This window comes from Mesoplodon mirus, assembly GCF_964341445.2.
Source record: "Mesoplodon mirus genome assembly, chromosome: 12".
NCBI classification, from domain to species: Eukaryota; Metazoa; Chordata; class Mammalia; order Artiodactyla; family Ziphiidae; genus Mesoplodon; species Mesoplodon mirus.
In genome coordinates this window covers 6,443,773-6,467,723 of record NC_138988.1, presented here as the reverse complement: position 1 = coordinate 6,467,723, position 23,951 = coordinate 6,443,773, and the positions used below count along the sequence as shown (strand labels likewise).

The 23,951-nt window shown below is 43.0% G+C and overlaps 1 protein-coding gene across 1 annotated transcript in view; it reads left to right on the top strand.

Moving 5' to 3' along the window:
• Window positions 1-23,951, top strand: part of SLC6A11 (solute carrier family 6 member 11) — a 122,810-nt gene that overhangs the window by 85,212 nt on the left and 13,647 nt on the right. Inside the window, exons 7-9 of the mRNA XM_082639682.1 lie at window positions 5,960-6,063; window positions 11,834-11,958; window positions 23,661-23,773. Of these exons, the coding sequence (XP_082495808.1) occupies window positions 5,960-6,063; window positions 11,834-11,958; window positions 23,661-23,773 (342 nt within the window). The remainder of the gene's footprint in view (window positions 1-5,959; window positions 6,064-11,833; window positions 11,959-23,660; window positions 23,774-23,951) is intronic.

Sequence of the window (23,951 nt, the reverse complement as noted above, 5' to 3'; positions counted from 1 at the left end):
AAAAACACCTTCCCAAGCAAAGCTCTAGTGGTCTGTTCCTCTGCGTCAGAGGCTGTGCTGACCTGGGGGTATCGTGATAAGGTAGGAGGGCTTGCTCGCTGTCATTGGGTGGAAGAGAGCCAGCCCCTCCACAATCTGCCATGTGCTTTGTGTAGGCGGGAAATAAACTTCCGTTGTGCTAAGCCATTGAGACTCGGGGGGTTATTGGTTATTTCAGCGTAGACTTAACAAATACAGCTCCCCCAGTGAGTTCATTCGTTTCTTCCTAAACAGAGGTTGTAGGGAGGCTGACAGTTGGAACCCTGTGGCATTTTCGCAGCCACAGGTGTGTTTAAGAATATAGACGTGCATCAGGTATGCCTGTCTGCTAAGGAGTCCGATGGTGTAGAGTCCACGTGAAGACATATCATGCTTCTTTGTGAGACTTTTTCAAGAAATCTAATCCTGAAGCTTCTCGGGCTCTGCAGGCCCAATAAGCATGTAGCTCAGCAGAAAAATTGAATCAACACTGGTTTATCAAATGTGGAAAATAGAAAAGGCCAGTGGAGAAAGCTTTGGATCTGGAGTCAAGGAGACATTAAGTTAGTACTAAAATCCTGATGACTTGCAAATCTGTGTCTCCAGCCCAGACTGCAATATTTAGCCCTAGACTTGCTGCCTGTCTCCTGAACAGCTCACTTGATGCCTTGTCTAGACTATACTCATACCCATTTCCCCCACATTGTACCTCGAACCTCCCTTTAAAAAACTGGCTCATCCTCTAGTGTTACACCCCCATCCACCACATCCCTCAGTTCTGGGGATCCATCTCTCACCTCCAGTCAAGACCAATCTTCTTTAATCTGCCCTCTGAAAATGCCTTGAGAACCAAGGAGACAAGATGGCAACAGAAAAAAATTTTTTTTAATTTTCCAGAATCTCCACACCTAAACAGAGAAACTAGGATAGTAAACCAAAAAGCATATGGATGGTACCTTCAGCATAACTAGGTGGCTCCATGAACCACAAAAGGTGAACTGAACAGGTAGGGAGGGTCAGACACCAACAACAGTAACATGTGCATGGTATCCACTCTATGGGATGAGAGGAAGAGGAAGAGGAAGAGGAAGGCAAAGGGATACAGAAGGCTGAGAGACAGGAAACCCATAAACCTCTAACATGTATTCACCCACAGAAGGCGAGGGCTCTGGGAATACAAGGTTGGTGCACCCATCTGAGAATGTCAGCTGAAACTAGGAGGGATGTGTTCAGGCTGCAAGTCACAGGTGAGTGTGAGAGGACTGTGGGAAGTTCAGGCAGGGCTCTGGGACCTGGGAACTCTACAGACTGACCAGCTGAGGCTCTGTGGTCAGACAGGACCCCCACATTGATGAGAAACCACTGGAAGCAGAATCCAAATTGAGCAGGACAAAGACAGTAAAGGAAACAAAAAGAAATTCTGGATAAGAGTGGAGAACAGTAATTTCAGAAAGTACTCTCTGCGTGGCTATAGTTTTAAAGACTTTTTGGTACTGTCGGAAGAGGCAACTCTAGACCTGTGAGGCCAGGAAATCTCCCTGGATCCTCTACACAAGAAAACCTCCTACTAAAAGTACCAAGAAAAAAAAAAAAAAAAAAAGCATGTCACCTACATGTGAGCACCAGAAAAGGATTGCAATCAAGTCTCATACAAAGCTATTATAAGAAAAAGAATTAGGAGCAGAATAGTGTTCCTATAGATAATGAACGCATTCCACAAAGACCCAGCAACTTAATATTTCACAACAAGCTAAAAGAAATGAAGAAACAATAGATGCTATGAAACGCTAGCATAAATGAAATTGTTAGGCAAAAAGAATATTTGAAAGGAGAGCTGACAGGAAGGACAGCTTACGAAAGAAAAAAAATGAAGAAAGTTTTTAAAGAATGTAAGAAAAAGTGATAGGTATAGAAATAAAGAAGATCCAACATACAAACAAGTCCCCAAAGGAGAAATCCAAAGTAATGGAAGAGAACACATACTAAAAACAATTATTCAGGAAATTTTTCCCCCTGAAATAAAAGAAGAGACTTGAATTTGCATCTTGAAGAAGTATATCACATGCCTGGGAAAAATAACCCAGAATAATCAACATTAAGACATGTTTTTATTAGAATAATATTAGAATTATTAGACTTCCAAGAGAAAGCAACAAACTTGTTGATAATTCAGACAAAAAGAGTAAATGCTTTTGTAAGAGGAAACAAATGAGAGTGGTGTCAGACTTTTCTACAGCTTCACTTTGTGCCAGGAGACAACTAAGCAACATCAAAGTACTCAGGAAGAGAAAAAGAACCAAGGATTTTATATGCAGCCAAACCAACTTTCAGGTACAAAAGCCACAGATCAACTGTTAGGAACATGAAAGAACCCAGGAAATATATTTCCCATAAGCCTTTCCTGAGGAATTTACTAGAGAACAAGCTACAACAAAACTGACTGGAGAGGTATTAACATAATGGCTGGGGGTGAGCATTAAATTTATAGTCACCTGTAGAACTCACACTAAATAATAGCAAAAGGGGGACGATATAATATGAAGTGGTTGTATGTTCTGATAATGCAGATACAGTACAAGTATTAAAAATTGGGAGAGAAGGGAGTGTGTATATGAAAAGTAAAGTAAATTCACATAATGCCTTTAGGTATTAACTGGAAACAAATGAATATTTCTTCAAGTTAGATTCTAGAGGAAAGGGAAGAAAGAAAGAGAAGATGTGGCTAATTTCAATATTCCCCATAGTAGGGAACCAACAGGGGGAGGGCTAAGGGTATTGTATAAAGATGTTGATTTAATGGTAATCATCTGAATAAAAATGACAGCCTTTTTCCTACAGAGGTAAGGGAGCAAGAAAAAAAAAATCATTGAGAACACATTCCTCTCTCACGTGAACCTCCATACCCCATGTGTCCTCTTTCATCACTTCTCTAGTCTTTAAAGGTGTGCCTCCTCCAGGCAGCCTTCTCTGATTGCCCTAGCACATGTAAATCTTTCCCCTCCTCTGCCCCTCCCAGGTACTGGGTATCTTGTTCTCTGAATGTTTCATTTTATCTCACCTGCAGACAGAGATGGAGTGCTATAAATAATTGTACAGTACCTCTTTCAGAGCCTGGCACAGGGTTCTGCATACAGAAGGCACTCAATAAATGCTGGGTCATTGGTAATTCAGGATTGATTGAAGAATTTGGGCTTAGAGCCCCTGGGTTTTTCTAAGATCTTAGTGTTGCTATTAGCATTTTTTCTGCTTGAAGTGACAACAGTCCCATTCAAACTGGCTTAAGGAAAAGGAATTACAGGCTCTGAAACTGAAATACTCTCAGGTAGGCCTGGTTTCAGGTGTGGCTGGATCCAGGGACTTGACTCATATCTCCAGTATTAGTCTGTCTTTGCTCTAAACTCTGCTTTCCTCTGCATTGGCTTTATTCTCAGGCAGGCTCTTCACTCATGGTCAGCGATGACCCCCAGCAGTTACAAGCTTAATATCTCTAAGAGAAAAGAATGTGTCCCATTTGCAGTAGCTCCACTACAAGTCCCAGAATTGAGTTTCATTGGCTTGGTTTGCATCATATGCTCATCCCCGAACCAGTCACTGTGGCCAAGAGAAATGCTTTGATTGGCCTGGGTGGGGAAGAGGTGGTTTCTCAAAGTAAAACTGGGGTGCTGTTGTTACCTGAAAAGGGGAGATGGGTGCCGGGTGGGCAAAACCAGCAGATGCCTGTTTTCATGCTGGGTGTGATGAGCAAACTGCAAGAAAAATCCCCTGCAGGTGGAAAGCGTGGTTTGAGGCCCCATCTTTGGGACGTGTGGGTGGAAAGCTCTCTTGGGTGTTTTTGAACTCACTGAGGGGTTTATTTACCATGTGGGGAGGGTGGGACCATTCGCCATGGGGCCGAGTTGTGATGAAGCCCCCAGGCTTCCCACAGGTCTGGAGGCTTCTCTCACTCTGGTCTGTGCACTCAGTGAAGGTTCTGGGGAGAGGGACACCCTGTTTGCAGAGGCTTTAGAAACCACATGTGTTCGAGTGCTGAGCATCCCAGCACCTTGCTGCTGGGATCTGGCTTTGCTTTCTAGGTTAGGAGCTGACCTGTATTTTGCTTCTCCATATGGTTTACTGGCCTTACCGAGGAGAAAAGGGAGTGCACTAAGGTGGCAAATGGGGAGACTGAGGCGGAGCAGGAGGACTTTAAATTACATCCATTTCTCTCCCAAATCTTCAACATTTTTTTTTTTGCATTGGGCCCTTCCTATCAACATTTAAGCATCCTCAAGTTTCTGCTATTTTTTAAAAAATCCTCCCTAAATTATTTTCTCTCTCACGACCACCCTGGCTCCCAACTCCCCTTTCTTGAAAAAGTTTTTTAACATTCCCTCTTCCCATTTCCTCCTCACCGTGTCTCAGCCCGCTCTGATCTGCTGGCACCCCCTCCACACACACACATACACACACTTCATGAAAGAGCCTTCCCTGCGTTCCTCATTTAGCACTGAGACACTAAACCCGAAGGCTCTTTGTTAGAGGAAGAAAATGTACCACTTTTTAGGTTGAGAACCAGCACTGTGATCTTCACTTTTAATAAGTATTTCTTGAATGATTTAACAAGCAAGAAAATCCAGGGTAGAGTGACCTGTACTGTGTAATCAAATCCCCAAGAGAGAGGAAGTTAAGATAATTTGCCTGGAAAAGGCTGTGTTCTAGAGGGTTCTTCAAATCTGTAAAGTGCTGCCGCATGGGAGAGGGAGATGTGGCCTGGGTGGCCCCAGAACTAGGAAAACAGGAAGGGAGATTTTCTCTTATTTTAAGAAATGCTCTAATGGTCAGAGTTCTCTAAAGAAAAAGAAAGGGGCTGTGTCAAAAGGTAGGGAGCTCCCCATCACTGGTGGTAGTCAAGCAGAGACTATTCTGTCAAAAGTACTCAGAAGAGAGTCCTGTGTTGGGTAGGGGGTTACACCAGAGGTTTTTTGAAATTCTGGGGTTAGTTACACATGTTTCTCTAGAGGTGTGTCTCCTTGGACTTGCATCTGCCACTCCCAGCTGTGTGGTCTTGAGCAAGTTGCCCCGTTCTCTAGATGGCACTTGCTTCTCAAGCTTCAGTCTCATCAGCTGCATTTGGGTTTTAGCTATGGATTTTCCTTGGTAGCTTCTAGGAGCAGGGCTCAGAGAGAGCCCAGGGGAGTGTTAGAGAAACCACCATAATTCCTGTTGTGCGTGTCAGGCCTTCCACGGCAGGTTTTGTTGGAGGGAAGCTTGGAGACTAAGAAAGTAGTTTCCACATGTATCACATAGGAAGCCCAAATGCACCTCTTTGGAAAGTTGGTAAAGATTTGGTGGGAGGGCCTCCTCCCCCATCTCACTTCCCTGTCCTCTGGCCGAGCGCATGGGGCAGAGTGAGAGAAGCTTCCAGACCTGTAGGAAAAATGGGGTTTCATTGTAACTGGGCCCCATGGTGAATGGTCCCCTGGTCTACATGGTAAATAAGTTCTGTGAGTTCAGAAACACCCGAGAGAGCTTTTCTCGTGGTGGTCTTAATCACAAAGCAGAAAAATCACTTGTTTTGGCTTCAGCAGTCCTGAGAGGGAAGTTTATTTCCCACTTTGCAGTTCAGGAGACTGAGCCTCAGAGAGGTTAAGTAACTTTTCCAAGGTCACACAGCTGGAGCAGAGTCCTAAAACCCAAATTCTTGCTATTTGGTGAACTACTGTCCATCAAGTCCAGAAAATTCTGGTTTTAACTAAGGCCGTTTATATTTAATCACCCCAAGAATAGAACTTCTAAAAAAAACACGTTCCTGAGATGAAGACATTTGATTGTCCCTTTGTGGAGTCTTTTTGCAGGTTGGGTGTGGGTGGGGGCTTTCAGAGAACAGGGCCATCCCACCCACCCACCCCCTCACCGCACATCTGACTTCTCTTTCTGCCAACTTCTTTGTGCCTTCCTACAGGTCTGGGTAGATGCTGGGACGCAGATCTTTTTCTCCTATGCCATCTGCCTGGGTTGTCTGACTGCTCTGGGAAGTTATAACGATTATAACAACAACTGCTACAGGTGAGCATTTCCCCAGGCCCTGCCAGCCCTCCACCAAACCGGAGAGCCCTCCATGCTGCCCGGCGAGTTCGCGGTCACCTTCCCACCTTGAAGGTCTGGGTGAGGGAAAGAGGCCTGTCAAGAGAGGGGCGGCAGGGCACCAGCCATTCCAGGTGGAACTGGAGAGGACCCTGGGCTCTTTGTCAGCCTCTCCCCACCCCAGGGTCAAAGAATGGCCCAACAGAGGGGCCAGGAGAATAACAAACATGATCAGAGTGCGTTCCAGGCTGCACAGTGAGTCTACTCCGGGAATGGTATTCAGGCCTCCATCCTACCCTATACAGCAAAGCTTTATCCCAGGATAAGTGATTGGCCCAAGGTCACACAGCTAGTAAGTGGCAATGCTGGGACTTGAACCCAGGTCTTCTGACACGAAGGGCCTTGTTCTTCTGCCTTCTGTTCAGGAATTTCTTTCCTGCTTCTTCACACTGGACTGTAGGGTCCTGTCCAGTCCCACTTGGAATGGCCAGTGCCCTGCTGCCCCTCTCTTGACAGGCCCCCCTCCCTCCCTGGCTTCCTGCAGCTGGCCGCACCCATCGTGGGGAAGGGGCCCCCATGGGGAGGTGAGCCTGAGGCTGTGTGACCCTGGCTGCCTGGTCCTCATGCCTGCAGCCTGGTTTCTACCCTGAGGCTGAGTCCACAGAGGCCCAGGGACTTGGCCAGGGTCACCCAGCAGTGCCTGGCGGAAGTGAACTTTGCACCCTGGTCTCTAACTCTAGGCCATTGGCCTGTTTGCTGAGGTCGCTGCACCCCTGAATCAGTGCCTGGTCACAGACGGTGAATACGCAGAGATGGCTGGACAGCACATCTCTGCCCCCGAGTTCCAGAGCTCCTCATTCTAATGTAGAAACTTGTGGACTAATGGCAATGAAGCCGTCCCTGAACATGGATTCATTGGAAAAGGAAGGGTTTTTCAGCAAACGATTCTGAGATAAGATAAGTATTTTGGTGGAAGTAATTAGGATAGATCCTCACCTTGCCCCACATATGCACTATAATAAGTGTCAGATTGATTCAACAGTTAAATATTTTTTAAAAGAAAACCATCCTAAAATGAGGAATAAAATATTGTTTTCATAATGGGAAAGGTATGGAAACATCAAAATAATTAAATCAGGGAGGAAGTGACAGATTGATTCACATAAATATCTAGAACTTCTAAATTTCTGGAAAGATACACAGGAAACTATTAAAAAGAGCCACCTCTGAAGAGAGACACAGAAGTCAGAGATAGGGAGACAGGCTTTTTCTACCTATACCTTCCTGTACAATTTAAATGTTTTGTTTTGCCTTGTCTTTACTCTTGAGTACATATTGCTTTTATAATTTTTAAAATGTCACATTAATACAAATGTTATCTATATACCTCTGCATTATATCTCCAAACAAAACATTATGAAAATCATCTACAAAATTAAAGGGCATACTAACAACATATAATATGATACTCAAAGTGTTGGCACCCCTAATATGTAAAGATTACAAACAGGCCCTTATGAAAAACCCTAAAACACCAAGAGAAAAATCAGCAACACACTCTTAAAATAATGAGCTTATTTTCCTTAACTAGCAAATGAGCTGTGGTCTGAAAATGACCCCTGTTTGATGCAGGTGAGGGTACAGTGAGAGGGCCCATGTCACAGTCTGTTGGTGGGATGGGAACTTGGACGTGACAGCCACATCACTTGGTTGTTGTGTGGCTCAAGTGGGAGCATCATTTCAGAGAACTTTTGTCAGTGATAAAGTCCCTCCCGTGTTATCCCCATCTTCGAGGGAGGGAAATTGAGGCTCATGGATGTCATTCCTCCAGCTAGGTGTGGTAGACCTGGACTCTGGCCATGGTCTTCTAATCTCCATCCTACCACTCTGCTGCATCCTCCCTGGAAGCTGGCTTTGTGATCGCTTTACCAACCCATTTGTTAAGTCAGCCATGTGCTGTACGTGTCACTAAGTGTGAGATGCCCAAATCGCTACCTTTGGAGATACACACAGCTCCAGTCTATAGAGACTGCCACTTGGGGAAACCAAGGCAATGAAAGGGGGCAGATCCAACATGCTGGAGGAAAGGCCACAGGGGAAGCCAGCGAGCTCTGCTGTCCCTGGGCTGTTAGGCAGTGAAGTCATTGGGTGCTGTTGGACAGAGGGATGTTAGAGAGGTGGGAGGTCAGACCAGTTTGTCCAGAAGAGCCTCTCAGCCTTCAAGGCATTCACGGGAGGTGGGTCTGGGGGATGAGATGTAGCACACTGTCAGCCACGATACAAAATAGAACCACGGGTAAGAAGAGAAGGGCGCAGGCACAGGGAGAGCAGTGGGCAGACCTCTGGTCCAGGTTGAGTGTGACACCCTCCGGATGCTGGAGAGGGATGCTGTCTGCATACAGCTGTCAGCACATCAGCAGCCAGCAGCCAGTGCGGGCGCTCTGTGCTGGGCGTTGCGGAAATCTCTAGGTCACTGTCCATCACCTCCAGCTCGGCTGCCAGCTCCATGAGGACACAGTCTGGGTCCTCTTGTTCACCACCATTCCTCAAGCCTAGGAGAACACTGGCTGAAGTGTAAGGAAGCAAGGAAGGAGCCACACCATTATACAGATGAGGAAACTGAGGCCGGGGGTAGGCCACTTGCTCGATGGAACGTGGCTTTGAACCTGGCCTTTCTGGCTCCTGCACCCCTATCCCTCACTCCCAGGCCTGGCCAGTTCTTCCCCAACTACTACAGTCAACAAGGATTTGGCCGAGAATGCCTCGTTATCAGGCTGTGTCTCAGGGCAGTGGCAATGGCAACCTTCTTCCTCGCCAAGCACGTGGGTGAAATATGCTGACCGCCCCAGATCCCTTCTGCTTTCCCCTCTGACAGGCAGGTTTTTTCCCCTCCTGTCAGTAGCAGAAAGCAAATCCCCTAGGTGACATTGCAAAATCTGAGGGCTCCTTTTATTTCTGTTTCCAAATTGTTCCCTGAGCAGATCTTCCCAACTCAGAGGGAGTAGATTAATACCCTCTCTTCCGACAGCATAATAGCTTCTGGAGGTCTTCAAAGCCCAGCTCAGCTCCTGCCAACTTCAAAGCACTTCTTACATATCTTTTCACCTAGAAAGTGCCCTGTGGGGAAGGAATTAGAAGGATGGAGATGGAGCAAACCAGGCGGGGAAAATCCTCACTTCAGAACACAGGCCGCTAAGCTCTCTCTGCTTGGAGGTTGGGGTGCTCCGAGGAAGGGGGTGCAGGGCACAGGACTGGAAGCACCTCGGGTCTGCTCAGAGCTTCTGTCCCTCTGTGATGTGAGGACATCACTCAGGGTTGGGGGTGGCGGGGAACCTTGCAATAAGGGACATCTGTTTTCAACAGCCACATGGACACCCAAAGATTGTTTTCCAAAAGTCAGGATTTAGAAGTCTGAATTCTTAGGGAGCATTGTTACTGTGTAGCTCCTAGAAAAAGAGTGGGCTTTGGTGTTTGAGACAACTAGATTCACATCCCAGCTTCCCCGGCAGATGACAAAAGAGTTTGAGTGTGTGACTATCCTCCCTGGGCCTCGGGATTCAGTGACAATATTCAACACTGCAGGTCCAAAAAACACAGGAGAATTCCAGAATGGAGAGGCTGTGGAGAAAACACTTTGCTCACCAGTGCTGCCTTGTTTTGTACTGTTGGATAAGTCAAGGGCCAGAAACAGGCATGCAGGGCAGATTTACCCCAGCCTTAGGAATAACTTTGCCCTCCTGGGCTGAGCTGAATTTCCCTTAGAGAGGAGGTGATCAGTCTTGCAGATAAAGTCTCCAGGCCTGCCAGCCCAGCCTCTGTCCACAGTGCCTGAAGAGTTCTGTAAAGGGACCTGTATCAGTCACTCACTGCCACAAGAATGCTGTGTAACAAGCAGCCCCAGAACTCAGTAGCTTACCACAACAAGCATTTGCTTTTATTGCTCACCAGTCTGCTGGTCAGTTGGGGACTCTCTCCTTCAGGCTGTGGGTTGGGCAGGTTTAGCTCCAGGGTCCAGGCCAGGCTCAAGCCTGCTCCATGTGTACATTCTGGGGTCCAGGCTTCAGGGACAGCAGCTCCCCTGGAAAAGTCCTTCTCATGGCACATCACAGAAGTGATAAAGGACAAGACCAATTGCACAAGCACATCTCAAGCCTCCGCTTGTGTCACACCTGCTGATAGCTCATTGGCCACAGCAAGTCACATGGCAAAGCCCAAAGTCATTGGGGCAGGGAAATATACTCTTCTACCCCAAGGAAGAAGGTATGAAAGTGACCATTTGCTGAAAAATGACTTAATCACAGGCCCCAAGAGACCCTCTTATCCAAGCCACCTTGTCATATAGCTGGTAAGGTCAGGCCCAGAGAGAAGGAATTGCAAGGGGAATTGGAACCCAAGGCTCCTGACCCCCAGTCTAATGCTCTTTCCACCATGCCCTTGATTCCCAGGGTCAGTGCAATGCAACTGGGGGTCACAGTCACCAACATCAGTGTAACCTTTGGTTGCATTACACAAAGTATGGTGTCAGGAGAAGAGGAGGTGAGAGTCCTGCTCTGTTCTTGAGTGTAGTGCTCATTCCTGGATGTGACATTGGAAAAGGGTCTGGACAAGCTGGAATTCAGATCACGAGCAGGATGAGGAACACTGATAAGGGAACTGGGAGGTCTAAATGAGCGAGCTAAAACCTCAAGGGGATCTGAAGGGGATATCTTCAGATCTTTAGGCTGTTTGTGAGGGTTGAACTTCCCCAGAGGAGGTGGATTTGGGTCGAACACAGCATGAGGAAGTTCTTACACTGTGAGCAGCAAGAGCGGTCCGGGCAGCAAAGCACCACAGAGCGAGGTGACTGGTCCTGCTTGCTAGGGTGGGAGCAGAGGCCAGCTCGCCACCATTGCAGGGATGCTCCAGGCTGGTCATGCTTCAGGGAGGAGATTGGACAGAACACCCAGAGCCCCTCCCTTTGAAATGGAGCATCACAGGCGTTGTAAGCCCGATTCCTATGTGCACGCTCTGTGGCGGCTGAGATCCTGAGAGGCTGATTCCCTGACCCATCTGCATGAGGATGCACAGCCCGAGGTTGAAAGACCCGGATGTGAGGGTTCCATCTTTTTCATCTTGGCAAAGCCCTGTCATTTGTAGTCTGAAATCTCCTGGGTCACGGCTTTATGCTGCTGCTTCTTTGCTGTGAGCCCTTCCCAAGAGCAGGGAGCAGTCACTGCTCTGGTGAAGCCCCCATGAGGAGTCTGACCTGGGAGGGGCTGCCCCTCGCAGCAGAAGAGCAGAGGCTTGCAGTGAGGTCTGGGAGATGCCGCTCCGGTAAAGAGCTGGGCCAGGAGGGGTGTCTCTCCCAAGGCTGCTCCGCTGTCGGGGAAGCAGTCCTTTCTCTCAGAGGCTTATATCCTCATGTTTTGAGCTCCTAGAAAATCAATCCTCTCTTGCTTCCCTTGGTTTTCTCTCCTACCAGGAATTTGGAGGAGCGATGGTTTGTCTCCAAGTCTTTCCTCACCGGTTGTGCATTTTCCCACTTAGCACCTTCCCTTCCTTCCCACCCCGTCTCCATGCTTCTGGTCTGTGACCTACCTTACCTTCTAGAAATGCAGGAGAAGCTGTGTGATCGTGGGCCAGCCACCTACCCTCTCTGAACCACGAGGGCTTCCTCAGGCAGTGGGACAGCCATGGTGCTCAGACAGAATGTTCCAGTACTGCACTGGTTTCACCCGCCCTGACCCAAGCTTCTCTCGCTGCTTCCCCACAGGGACTGCATCATGCTCTGTTGCCTGAACAGCGGCACCAGCTTCCTGGCCGGGTTTGCCATCTTCTCAGTCCTGGGCTTCATGGCATATGAGCAAGGGGTGCCCATCGCCGAGGTAGCAGAGTCAGGTAAGTTTGCCAAAGAGAAACTATGATCTTCCTCCTCAACTCGCTCTTCTCCTGCGCTCAGGTCTCAGGAGGGGGCCCACTGTCCATCCACACACCAGGCTCCTGGGAGGGAGCCACCAGCCCAGAGAACTGTCACCTGGTCGACCACAGGAGCTTTCACTGGCCTCCCTGTCTCCCCTATTGTCCACTCTGTTCCATGCACCTCTGACCCTGCAGAGTGATTTTGTTTTTCAAAACGCAAACCTGGACATGTCCTTCCCTGACGAACAGCCTGTTTTGGCTTCTCCTAGGGCTGACCTCTCAGTGTGGCCCCCAAGGCCCTGCACTGCCCAGCTCCTGCGATCTCACCCTCCACCTCACTCCCCTGTGCTCACTCTGCCCCACCACACTGTGGTCTGCTTTCACTTCTGCCACATCACTCTCCCTCCCTGCCACCCCAGGGCCTTTGCACATGCTGTTCCCTCTGCTTGGAGGACCTCTTTCCCTTTCCTTGTTCTAGATGTAGAATCACCACGAGTGTGACATTCTTAGTGTAAGATGACATGTGTTTGTATCAAACACACCACAGGTAGGGTTATTGCTGCTAAGGTAATTGTGCAAAATGGTGAATAACTCTCCCCTTGATTTACATTTTTTTGAATTCTGAGAAAATTAAATGTATAGTTAAAAGTACAAAAATAGTTTGCATTTACATAACAGAGTTAGCCTCTCACCTCCAATACATCTAAATAGGTTTTTCACCTGCAAGAATGTCTGGTAGGACAGTTAGTCAGGAGCGTCACAGGGGGCCCAGCCTCCCTGGCCTCCATCTACTCAGTGCTGGTCATGCCCTCCATTTTTTATGACACACCCCTGGGGCTGCATTCCCTCCACTGAGTACCCCAGTCTAGGGTGTGGCTGCTTTTGCCTGGCGCGCACAGAGAGGGAAGCACCCCTCTGACCCACCAAGCTGGGCAGGGTGGTAGATGTGGACGCTGGAGCAGGAAGCTGGTTGCCAAGCTCTGCTTCATGACCACTCGGGCTCTACCTTCCTCTGCAGGGTGTCTGTCAGAGGGACAAGCAGTCCCTGCTGAAATCAGGGGGCCAGAGCTGGACCAGAGGATATTAATATGATCGAAGCTCTCAATCATCGAGCGCCTGCTCTGGGCAGGAACTGTCTCATATGATCCTCGACTCAGCCCTCCGAGGTGGCAGTTTTGCTACCCCCATTTTACAGATGAGAAAGCTGAGGCTCAGAGACGTGCCATCACTTATCCAAGGTCACACAGACTGGAAAGAACAGGGCTAGATTTAATCCAGGCCATGCTCTCACTACTCCATCCCGTTGCCCACTGGGGGCAGGCACCTGGCACTTCACAAAATATTCATGTTCCTCCCTCGCATTAAACCACGGGGCAGCCCTGTGAGGAGGCAGCATTACCTTCTCTATGGGACTTTGGCCCTCTCTGAGGGACCTTTGCCCTCTCTGAGAATCTGCTTCCTCCTCTATAAAATGAACGAACTAACTCCCACCTCAGGTGTTGAGTGCTGTAGGATATCTACAGCACTATTGTTATTCTTTTTATTGTTATTTCCATTTTACAGATGAAGCTCAGAGAAGAGTCATGGATAGAAAGCAAAAGAGCCAACTAAAAATAAATTATATTGTTTTTTTTTCTTATTTCAAATTGAAAGCACATTCACTGTAGAAAAATGCTGAAATATTGACAAAGGAAAGTTTCTGATCTGAATCTCACTACACTTTGGGGTTCTCCTGCCAGGATTTTCCATACATACATAGCTATATCTATATTAATGAAAACTAGATCATATTAGGTTGCATTTTTCAATTCATAATAAAGCATGAGAACTTTCTGCCACAGTAAATAAAGATCTCAATTATGAGTTTTAATGGCTGTGTGGTATTCCACTGAATGGATGTACCATAATTGATTTACTGTGTCTCACTTGTCAGGCCCTGGGGTGGTTGTTTATATACTACCTCATGAAATGCTCATAGCACCTCTGCAAGGCATGCTTTATCAAGGCCTGCATTTGTGGCTGTGAAGAATGTGCCCTGCACAACTCCAGGGGGCGTCATTCACATAGACAGCAGTCCTGGGCTTTATACTGCCCATTACAAACGAGGACTCTGTATCGTTGAGCAGGAAGTGGTTCCCCTAAGGCCACACAGCCCATAGGTGGTACAGCCTGCCTCTAGCCTCTTCTGCTTCACCCTCCTGTGTCACTCCTGGTGCCAAGCAGGTAAGCCTGCTCTATGGTTAGGGGTGTGAATCAGACCAAGATCCCCTTTAGGAGTTCCCACCATTTGGATAAATTGCACGTTGCAAGTATGTACCCCCATCACCCTTCTCAGCAGGTTCTTACAAGGAAACTTACAACTTTAAATACCTAATTAGAAGGAAGGGGTTTTTTTTTTTAACGTCTTTATTGGAGTATAATTGCTTGTGTTAGTTGTGTTAGTTTCTGTATAACAAAGTGAATCAGTTATATGCATACGTATAGTCCCATATCCCCTCCCTCTTGCGTCTCCCTCCCACCCTCCCTATCCCACCCCTCTAGGTGGTCACAAAGCACTGAGCTGATCTCCCTGTGCTCTGCAGCTGCTTCCCAGTAGCTATTTATTTTACATTTGGTAGTGTATATATGTCAATGCCACTCTCTCACTAGAAAGAAGGGTTTAAAGTAAAAAATTAAAGTTTTTATCGGAAGAACCTGAAAAAAAAGTACAAATTAAACCCAGAGTAAATAGAAGCAAAGAGATAATAAAGGTGTGCTAGGTTTGGCAGCACATATACTAAAATTGAAACAATACAGGGAAGATTAGCATGGCCCCTGCACAAGGATGACACGCAAATTCGTGAAGCGTTCCATATTTTAAAAATAAATAAATAATAAAGTTAAGACATACAAACAATAGAGAAAATTTTCAAAGCCAAAATTTGGTATTAGAAAAGGTAGCAAAATTTATAACACCCTGGCAAGACTAATTAAGGAAAAAAATGGGAGAAAACACAAATTACTGATATCAGGAATGAAAGCAGGGATATGGCTACAGATACTATAGACATTAAAAATGAGAATAAGGAAATATCATGAACAACTTCAAGCAAATATACTTGATAATGTAAATTAAATGTTCAGATTCTTAAAAATCCATAATTTACTTAAACTGAGTCAAGAAGAAATAGAAAAACTAAATGGCTCTATATTTTGAAAAGAAATTGAATTCATTGTCAAAAATCTTTCTACCAAGAAGACTCCAAGCCCTGCTGGAGTCTTAAATAAGAAATAATATCACTCTTACACAAACTCTTTTAAAAATTAGAGGAAGTAAGAGTATCTGAGGACGACAGCTATATAGCTACATATATCCCCATTTTTCCCCCCAAAAAGAAAAAAACAAGAAGGGAAAAGTATATTCTACAGAAAACTATGCCCCCTGCATAATCTGAAGCAGAAAATGTTGAAGATGCAGAAAACTGTAACAGAAAGAAAAATCACCAATCCCAGTTCACAATCTCCACCACAAAGGCAAACCGAGAAAAACTGTGGGACAGACAGAAGATAGAGGCTAGTGAAAGGACCTAAGAGTTATTTGGAGCAACCACCAGAAAGATTAAATCTACTCTAAACCTGAATATACTGGAAAGTATCCAGACAGATCCCTTAGCAGGGACTACAGAGAAGGGATTCAATGTAGGTGTGACTTCAAGGGGCACGGGCCATTTAAAGGGACAGGAACATTTTAAAGGAGGTACCATTTAAAACACAAAGCTTCTTGGGGAGAAAAAAGGCTAAAAGAAAGGAAAAACACCCTTTTACAATGATATGGTGAAGGGAAACCAAGAAAAGGGGATAAAATGTAAATACCTGCAAAACAAAAGAGAACCATAAAGTCAGGGTGTGAAAATGGGAGCTCACCCTTCCCCCATCACCAGAACAAAAGGCTGCTAATGTGCCTGGACTTTGCAATACTGGCAGAAGAGGGCACTATTAAGCTGGGACTATTGTAAAATACCCAAGAACATGAACAAGAGAAAAGTCAAGTCCCTGCAGAACTACTATAGAAGATCAGGAGTAGAAAGTTCCCACGTATCTATGAAGAACCACACTGTGCCTCTGAAAACCAACCATGAAGTAGAAGAAAATTTTAAGTCAACAATCCAAACAGAATTAAATATACTCAAACAAGCATCTGAGGATGTGAAAAAACTCTTTGAACCAGAAATTTTAACAAATGCATGAGGGGGAGAACAGGAATGAATGAAAAGGGAGTTGATTTAAATCAGGGAAAAAATGAGAAAAAAGGAAAGATATTGTTATCTCAGAAATGAAGAATAAATTGCAAAGTATCAAATGGAGAATAGTCTCAATAAAAGGCATTTTTAAAAGGAAGGAAAACAACCAAGTGAATGAAAATGACATAAAGAAGTAAAAATGATCCCTCCAAAAAAGTAGAGGGAAGACCCGCAAAGAAGGAAATATTCGTATTATCAGAGCCCCCTAAAGAAAAATAAATAAATAAAACAATGGAACAGAGGTAATATTTAAAACTATAATCCAAGAAAACTTTTTAGAAACAGAAAAAGAGCTGAATATACACATTGAAAGGACTCCTTGGGTACTAGGAAAAATTAACCCAGGGTGATCAACTGCAAGACATCTTAGTAAAGATACTAGATTTCAAAGATAAAGATAAAATCCTCAAGCCTTCCAGGCAAAAAAAGATCAAATAACTTATAACAGCAAAAGTATTAAACTAGCATCATACTTTTCAAAACTAACATACAAGACAGCTATGGGGCAGCATTTTTTAAAAATTCACACAAAGAAGTGTGAACCAAAGATTTGATATCCGGCCATGTCTTCAGATGTGAAGGCTATAGAAAAAACATTTTCAATATACAAGAACTTTGAGACTTATACAATCTTCAGCCCTTTGGAAGAATCCGCCAGAGGGTGAACTTCATCCAACCCATTAAGGACTGGGGAAACTTCAGAAAAAGGACTGATGGCAAGCACTTAAAATATATATAAGTATACATATAAGACCAAAACAAAGGTGGGGAAAAAGATAGAGGACTAATGTAGAAATATGCTACATACTGTTACAAAGTAGAAATCATTAACCAAAAAATAGAGGAGGCAAGAGAAAATATCAATAGGAAAAGCTCACTGATGTATGAGCAATAGGTGTTAGTAAAGGATACTGGGGGTGAAACCTGGAAAGCCGGATAGTAAAGATTTACATAAGAGAACAAGGGCCTAAGAGCATTTTTAAAAGGTACAAGTATAAAAGTAACCACTAGTATAAAAGCATAAACCTTCCTAAATACCAAAATAATAATAATAATAAAAGTATAAAAAAGAACGAAGAATACACAACTCAGAGAGATACATATAAAAATATACATAATTATAAAATATATTATCAGTTAAGACCAAATATATCAATCATATCAATAAATGTGAATGACCTTAACTATTAAAAGAAAAAGATTTTCAATTTGGCTCACAAAATAAGACCTACGCACAGGCATACTTTGTTTTATTGTGCTTTGCAGATACTGCATTTTTTACAAATTAATGCTTTGTGGCAACCCTGCATACCCCGTTTACTGCGGATAAAATGCTGTCAAATAGCACGGAATGCTACAGAGAAATCGCTCTGGAAAAGAAGAGTCAACCGATGCCGCAAACTTTACTGTCGTCTTATTTTAAGACATTGCCACGGCGACCCCAGCCTTCAGCATCCACCACCTGATCAGTCAGCAGCCATCCACATTGCGGCAAGACCCTCCACCAGCAAAAAAATTGTGACTCACTGAAGGCTCAGATGATGGTTAGCATTTTTAGTAATCACGTATATTTTAATTAAGGTATTGTTTTTTTAGACATAATGGTATTGTACACTTAGTAGACTACAGTGTAGTGTAAACATAACTTTTACATTTGCTGGGAAACCAAAAAAATTCATGTGACTCGCTCTATTGTGATATTCACTTTGTTGTGGTGGTCTGGAACTGAGCCTGCAGCATCTCTTGAGGTATGCCTGTATGTGCTGTATATAAGAGACACATCTAAAGCAAAATGATTCACAAAGCCTAAAAATAAAGGGATAGATGATGATAACAATTCTGATATCAGACAAAGTAGCATTCAAGCCCAAATGCATTAAGCATGACAAAGGGATGCTTTTTAATGTTAAAAGCCACAATTCACAATGAAGATATAACACACACAAAAATGTATGCACTAAATAACACAGCAATAATCTTTATGAAGCAAAAACTGCAGGAGATGAAAGAAGACAGAGACAGAAATAAACTAACAATAAGAGAAAACTTTACTAAACACATTTATCAATAAAAGTGAAAGAATGAAAATAAATTAATTACATCCCCTGTTTAGAAAAATAAGAAAAACAACAACAAAATGAACTAAAAGAAGGCACAAGGAAGGAAATAATAAAGATAAAAGCAGAAAGTAGTGAAGTAGAAAATAGAAAAATAGTAGATCTGGTTTTTTAAAAATAATAAATTAAGCAACCTAAATGTCCATCAACAGAGGAATGGATAAAGAAGATGTGGTACATACATACAATGGAATATTACTCAGCCATAAAAACGAATGAAATAATGCCATTTGCAGCAACATGGATGGACCTAGAGATTGTCATACTGAATGAAGTAAGTCAGACGAAGAAAGACAAATATCATATGATATTGCTTATATGTGGAATCTGAAAAAAGGGTACAAATGAACTTACCTACAAAACAGAAATTGAGTTACAGGTATACAAAACAAACTTATGGTTACCAGGGAATCAGGGGGTAGGGATAAATTGGGATATTGGGATTGACATATACACACTATTATATATAAAATAGATACCTAATAAGGACCTACTGTATAGCACAGGGAACTCTACTCAATACTCTGTAATGGCCTATTTGAGAGAAGAATCAAAAAAGAGTGGATTTATGTATCAATATATGTATAACTGATTCACTTTGCTGTATACCTGAAACTAACACAACATTGTAAATCAACTATACTCTAATAAAAGTTAAAATAATAATAAATTAAAATTCTAGGTTTTTAGAAATAAAAATAGGCAAATCACCAGATGATCAAGAAAAAAACAGTGGAGGGAGAACATGCAAATAGAAAAATTAGAAATGACAAAGGGGAAATAACCACTGAAGCAGAAGACATTTTTAAAAATCATAAGAGATTATTTTGCAATCCTCTTTGCATATAAATTTGAAAACCTAGATGAAATGAATATTTTCCTAGGGAGATAGAGATTGCTAAAATTGACCCCATTTGATTTAGAAAGCTTAAACAGGCCAATTTCCATAGAAGAGATAGACAAAGTTATTGAGGAACTACCCCACAAAAAAACAACAGGCCCAGATGGTTTCTCAGAAGAATTCTACCAAACCTTTGGAATCAGCTAGGCCCAGTGCTGTATAAATTATTCCAGAGCATTGAAAGGGGAGGAAACTTTCCTAACTCATTATATGAAAAGTAGAATATTGATACCTAAACCAAATAGACAATGCAAAGAAAGAAAACTACAGATTAGTATCACTCATGTGTATTGATGCAGAAATACTAAATAAAATATTAGCAAACTCAAATCCAAAATATTAGAATCCAAAATCACATTAAGAAGGTAGTATACCATGTCCAAGTAGGATTTATTACAGGAGTAATGTAAGGTTGATTTAACACTAAGAAAGCCATTAATGTCACACACTATATTAATAGCCCAAATAAAATAAATCATAAAATTATCTCCATAGATACTGAAAAAGTCTTTGAAAAATTCAACATTTATTCACTAAAAAAAAATCAAGTAAATGGAAATTGAAGCATATTTTTTAAATAGGTATGCATATCAAAGTTTAAAAAGCAAGTATCTATGATATTCCACCATCATGTAATAAAGAAGGAGATAAAAGAAAATATGTCTGTGTGTTTGTATAAAAATAAACAAAATAAATACATAGAAAGGAGAAAACTTATTAAGTTTTATCAATAATTAATTGTTTATTTATTAATCATTAAAAATTGTTAATATTAATAATCTTTTAATATAATTAATATTTAATTAATTATTAAATGTTAATTATTAATAATAAACTTGTTTATTTATTTAAAAATAAATAGGAGAAACTAGAAAAGAGAGCATGGTTACCTGAAGGGGTGGGTAGAAAAGGGATAGAAAAAGGGGAAAAATAAGAAGGAAGGATGAGAGGGAAGCACCCCTTCCCTGAGTATATATCCTTATTAGTTCCGACTCTTAGAGTCACAGTAATATTTCACATACCACCCAAAATAAATAGTTGCCTTTTGTGGGTGGAACCAAAATGTAATACAAATAGTGACCAACGAACTTAACTATATTACAAACGAACAATGCAACCATACTTAAGAGAATGTGGAAGAAAATAGCTAACATAAGTGAATTTCAGGAAGCAGCATGTTGACTGGAAACTGTAAGGCTAAATAAAATTACTGAACCCTTGTTGGTAAAAGGAAATGGGTTAGCAATTCTAAACTATTACATGGGTATGTTAGGATTGAACAAACGAGTCAATATAGATAATTGGAGGCAGATTTTTCACTGCCTGAAAAAGAAGTTACAAATAAGGAAAGTAAAGAAGCTAGAATGAACTGTATTAGAATTGGAGGTATAAGTATGGACTTATGGTTTTAACATTTATACAGGTAGATATAGACACATAGCGTATGTGTTTGTGTGGGTAAATATATGTATACATGTCTCCTAGCTTTGTGTGCTGAGAGGGTCTGTGAACAGTGATACTCCAGTAGCAATGAGCATACCTAGTGGTCAGATCTTGGTTTCTAAATGCCATTTAGAAAGGAACCAGAGCCCGTTGGAGAAGTAATTGATTTGAGTGCTGGGGAAGGACAAGATGAAGTTGGAACATATTATGGTGCCCCTAAAATAAGAAAGTACTCAGAAGAATACTGGAGGTATGTCAAAAAGACACAGGAATCAATCTGACGAAGTTCCCAATGGCCAAACCAGGGATAATTTGAATAGCAAAATATATAATGATAGTATTGGATTATGACCCCTAGAATAAACTAAGTACCCAGGAGTCCATACCTGAGATTAATAAAAATTGAATAAATAAGTGGGTGTGACAGGGCAGCTCTTTCTTACAGGAAAATTCTAATTAGTAAATATAGAAGGAATGAAGAAAATATAAACCCATTAGGCAAACACCATAGGGATAATTGTTGCAGGCAAGATCCACCAATGGATGATAAAATCAATGGGTAAAGGTTTGACCTGAAAGAGGATATTTTCATGATCTCAAAGTATCCTCCCCAAGATGGTTACCAATTACAAAGGGAAACATGGTAACTTTATAGTGGAGAAAACTGGCATTCACCAACTTACCCAAATGATCAAGGTATACATCTCCTGTACTAAGTTTTACTTACATCCTGTGTCCCATTATATGATAAACTGAGAAAGACACAGTATCACTTCTATAGTTTTCTTGCCAAAAATATGCATAATCTCAGTTTAATAATGAACATCAGACAAACTCACATTGAGGAGCATTCTGCAAAATAATGACCAGTACTCATCAAAAGGTCATGAAAGACAGGAAAGGGCTGAGGAACTGTCACAGGATGGAGGAGACTAAAGACAGACAGCCATGAAGTGCAAAGTGGAATCCTGAATTGGATACTGGGACAGAATAAAGGACATAAGGAAAAAAACTGATGGAATATGAGTGAAGTCTGTAGCTTAATTAATAGTATTGTACCAATGTTAATTTCCTAGCTATTAAATATTAAATGCTTTACCCTAAAATCTGAAACAAAGCAAAGATGTATGCTGTCTCCACTTCTATTCCATATAATACTGGAATTCCTAGAGAGTGTGATAAGGCAAGAAAAATAAATTAAAAAGATTAAGATTGGAAAGGAAGAATAAAACCTGTCTTCATTCATAAACATCATGATTGACCACATAGAGAAGGCCTAAGAAACCTACAGAAAAAAATTACTAAGTGAATTTAGTAAGGTCACAGGATAAAAAGATAATAAACAAAAATCTACTGTATTGTGTATATGCTAGCAACAAACAATTGGAAAATTTAAAACTTCTGATTTTCACAAGACACAATTAAAAAAAATGAAAAGGCAAGCCAACATCAGGGACTTCCCTGGTGGTCTAGTGGGTAAGACTCTGCATTCCCAATGCAGGGGGCCTGGTTTGATCCCTGGTCAGGGAACTAGATCCCATGTGCATGCCACAACTAAGAGTTCGCATGCCAGAACTAAGAAGCCCATATGCTGCAACTAAGATGTCCACATGCCGCAACTAAGAAGTCTGCATTGCTGCAACTAAAAGATCCCACATGCTGCAATGAAGGTCCTGCGTGCCACAACTAAGACCCAGCGCTGCATGCATGCATTCATAAATAAATAAATAAATAAATAAATAAATAAATAAATAAAATCAAGTGTTGACAAGGATGTGGAGCCACTGGAACTCTCAAACATTGCTGGTAGGAATGTAAAATGGCACAGTTAACTTCAGAAGTCAGTTGGGCATTTCTTAGAAAGTTAAACATAAAATTACCATCTGACCTGGTAATTCCAGGTAGGATGGATAAAGCTAATCTAAGTGAAAAAATATCATATCAGTGGTTGACCAGGGCAAAGACAGGGAATGAGGGCGGAGAGACTGCAGAGGGGCCCCGGGGGATGATGGAAGTATTCTATATCTTGATTGCAGTGGTGGGTATCTGGGTGTATCCACTTTTCAAAACTCATTGAACTGTACACTTAAAATGAATGCTTATTATAGGTAAATTAGACTTTAACAAGGCTGTTTCTAAGGTAGAAAACAATCAGAATGAATGTTTTTTGAACATTTACCTTTTTAAATGCTTTCCATATTCTGTATCGTCCCACTGAATTCCCCAAACCACCCTATTAGGTAGGGCTACATTGTTCCCATTTTCTAGCTGAGGAGACAGAGGTAGAGCTTACAGTAAAAAATGAGGATCTGAACCCTTGACCCCTGTGCTTCAGGGCTAGAACATCACAGACTCGCCCTTGACATTAATAAAGCTTATCCTGAGGATGTGCTAACAAGCCCACTACTGGGAGCAGCTAAGAGAAGTGAGTGTGGATCTGGGAAATGAGAGGAGACGCCCAAAGGAAGAGGTGGCCTGGGGGGACCAGCATTTGTCCAAGCCTGGACTTCTAAATACTTACATAGGAATCATTGGGTGCCTGGTCCTTGCCTCACCCTAGACCGACTGAATTAGAATCCCTGGGGTGGGCCTGAGAGCCTGCATTTTAATAAGAATGTCCCCCTCCTAGCCCCACCTACCCCAGTAGGAGGAGTAGAGACAGGTCTGTGCAGAGGAAGGTCTGGGTCTCAGACCAACCTGGGCTTGAATCTGACCCTTCCAGACGCTTGCTTCCCTCTCTCTGCCTCAGCCTGCTCATCTGTACAATGGGCATGATAATAGTACCAGTAGCATGGGGTGGCTGGGAGATTTATGTGATTTGAGTGAGAATTAGGCACAGCACCTGGCACAGAGGAAGCACTCAATACAGGTTGGATTAAAATAGCCATTGAATGCGGCATTGGACTCCACTCAGCACCTTTCTCTCTCCTTCCTCTCCAGGGCCCGGCCTGGCCTTTATCGCTTACCCCAAGGCCGTCACCATGATTCCCCTCTCCCCACTGTGGGCCACCTTGTTCTTCATGATGCTCATCTTCCTGGGCCTGGACAGCCAGGTAAGAGGGGAGTCCAGGCGGGAAGGGGCAGGGAGCCAGGTATGTTGCTCTCCAGAACAGCTCTGAGACCTACACACCACGTCCTGGTCCTTGTCGTCAGAACCACCCAGACCCTGGAGGACACGGAGATGCGGAAGAGCATCTTCTTCTTCCTTCCTTTATCTCTGGATTGGGGCCC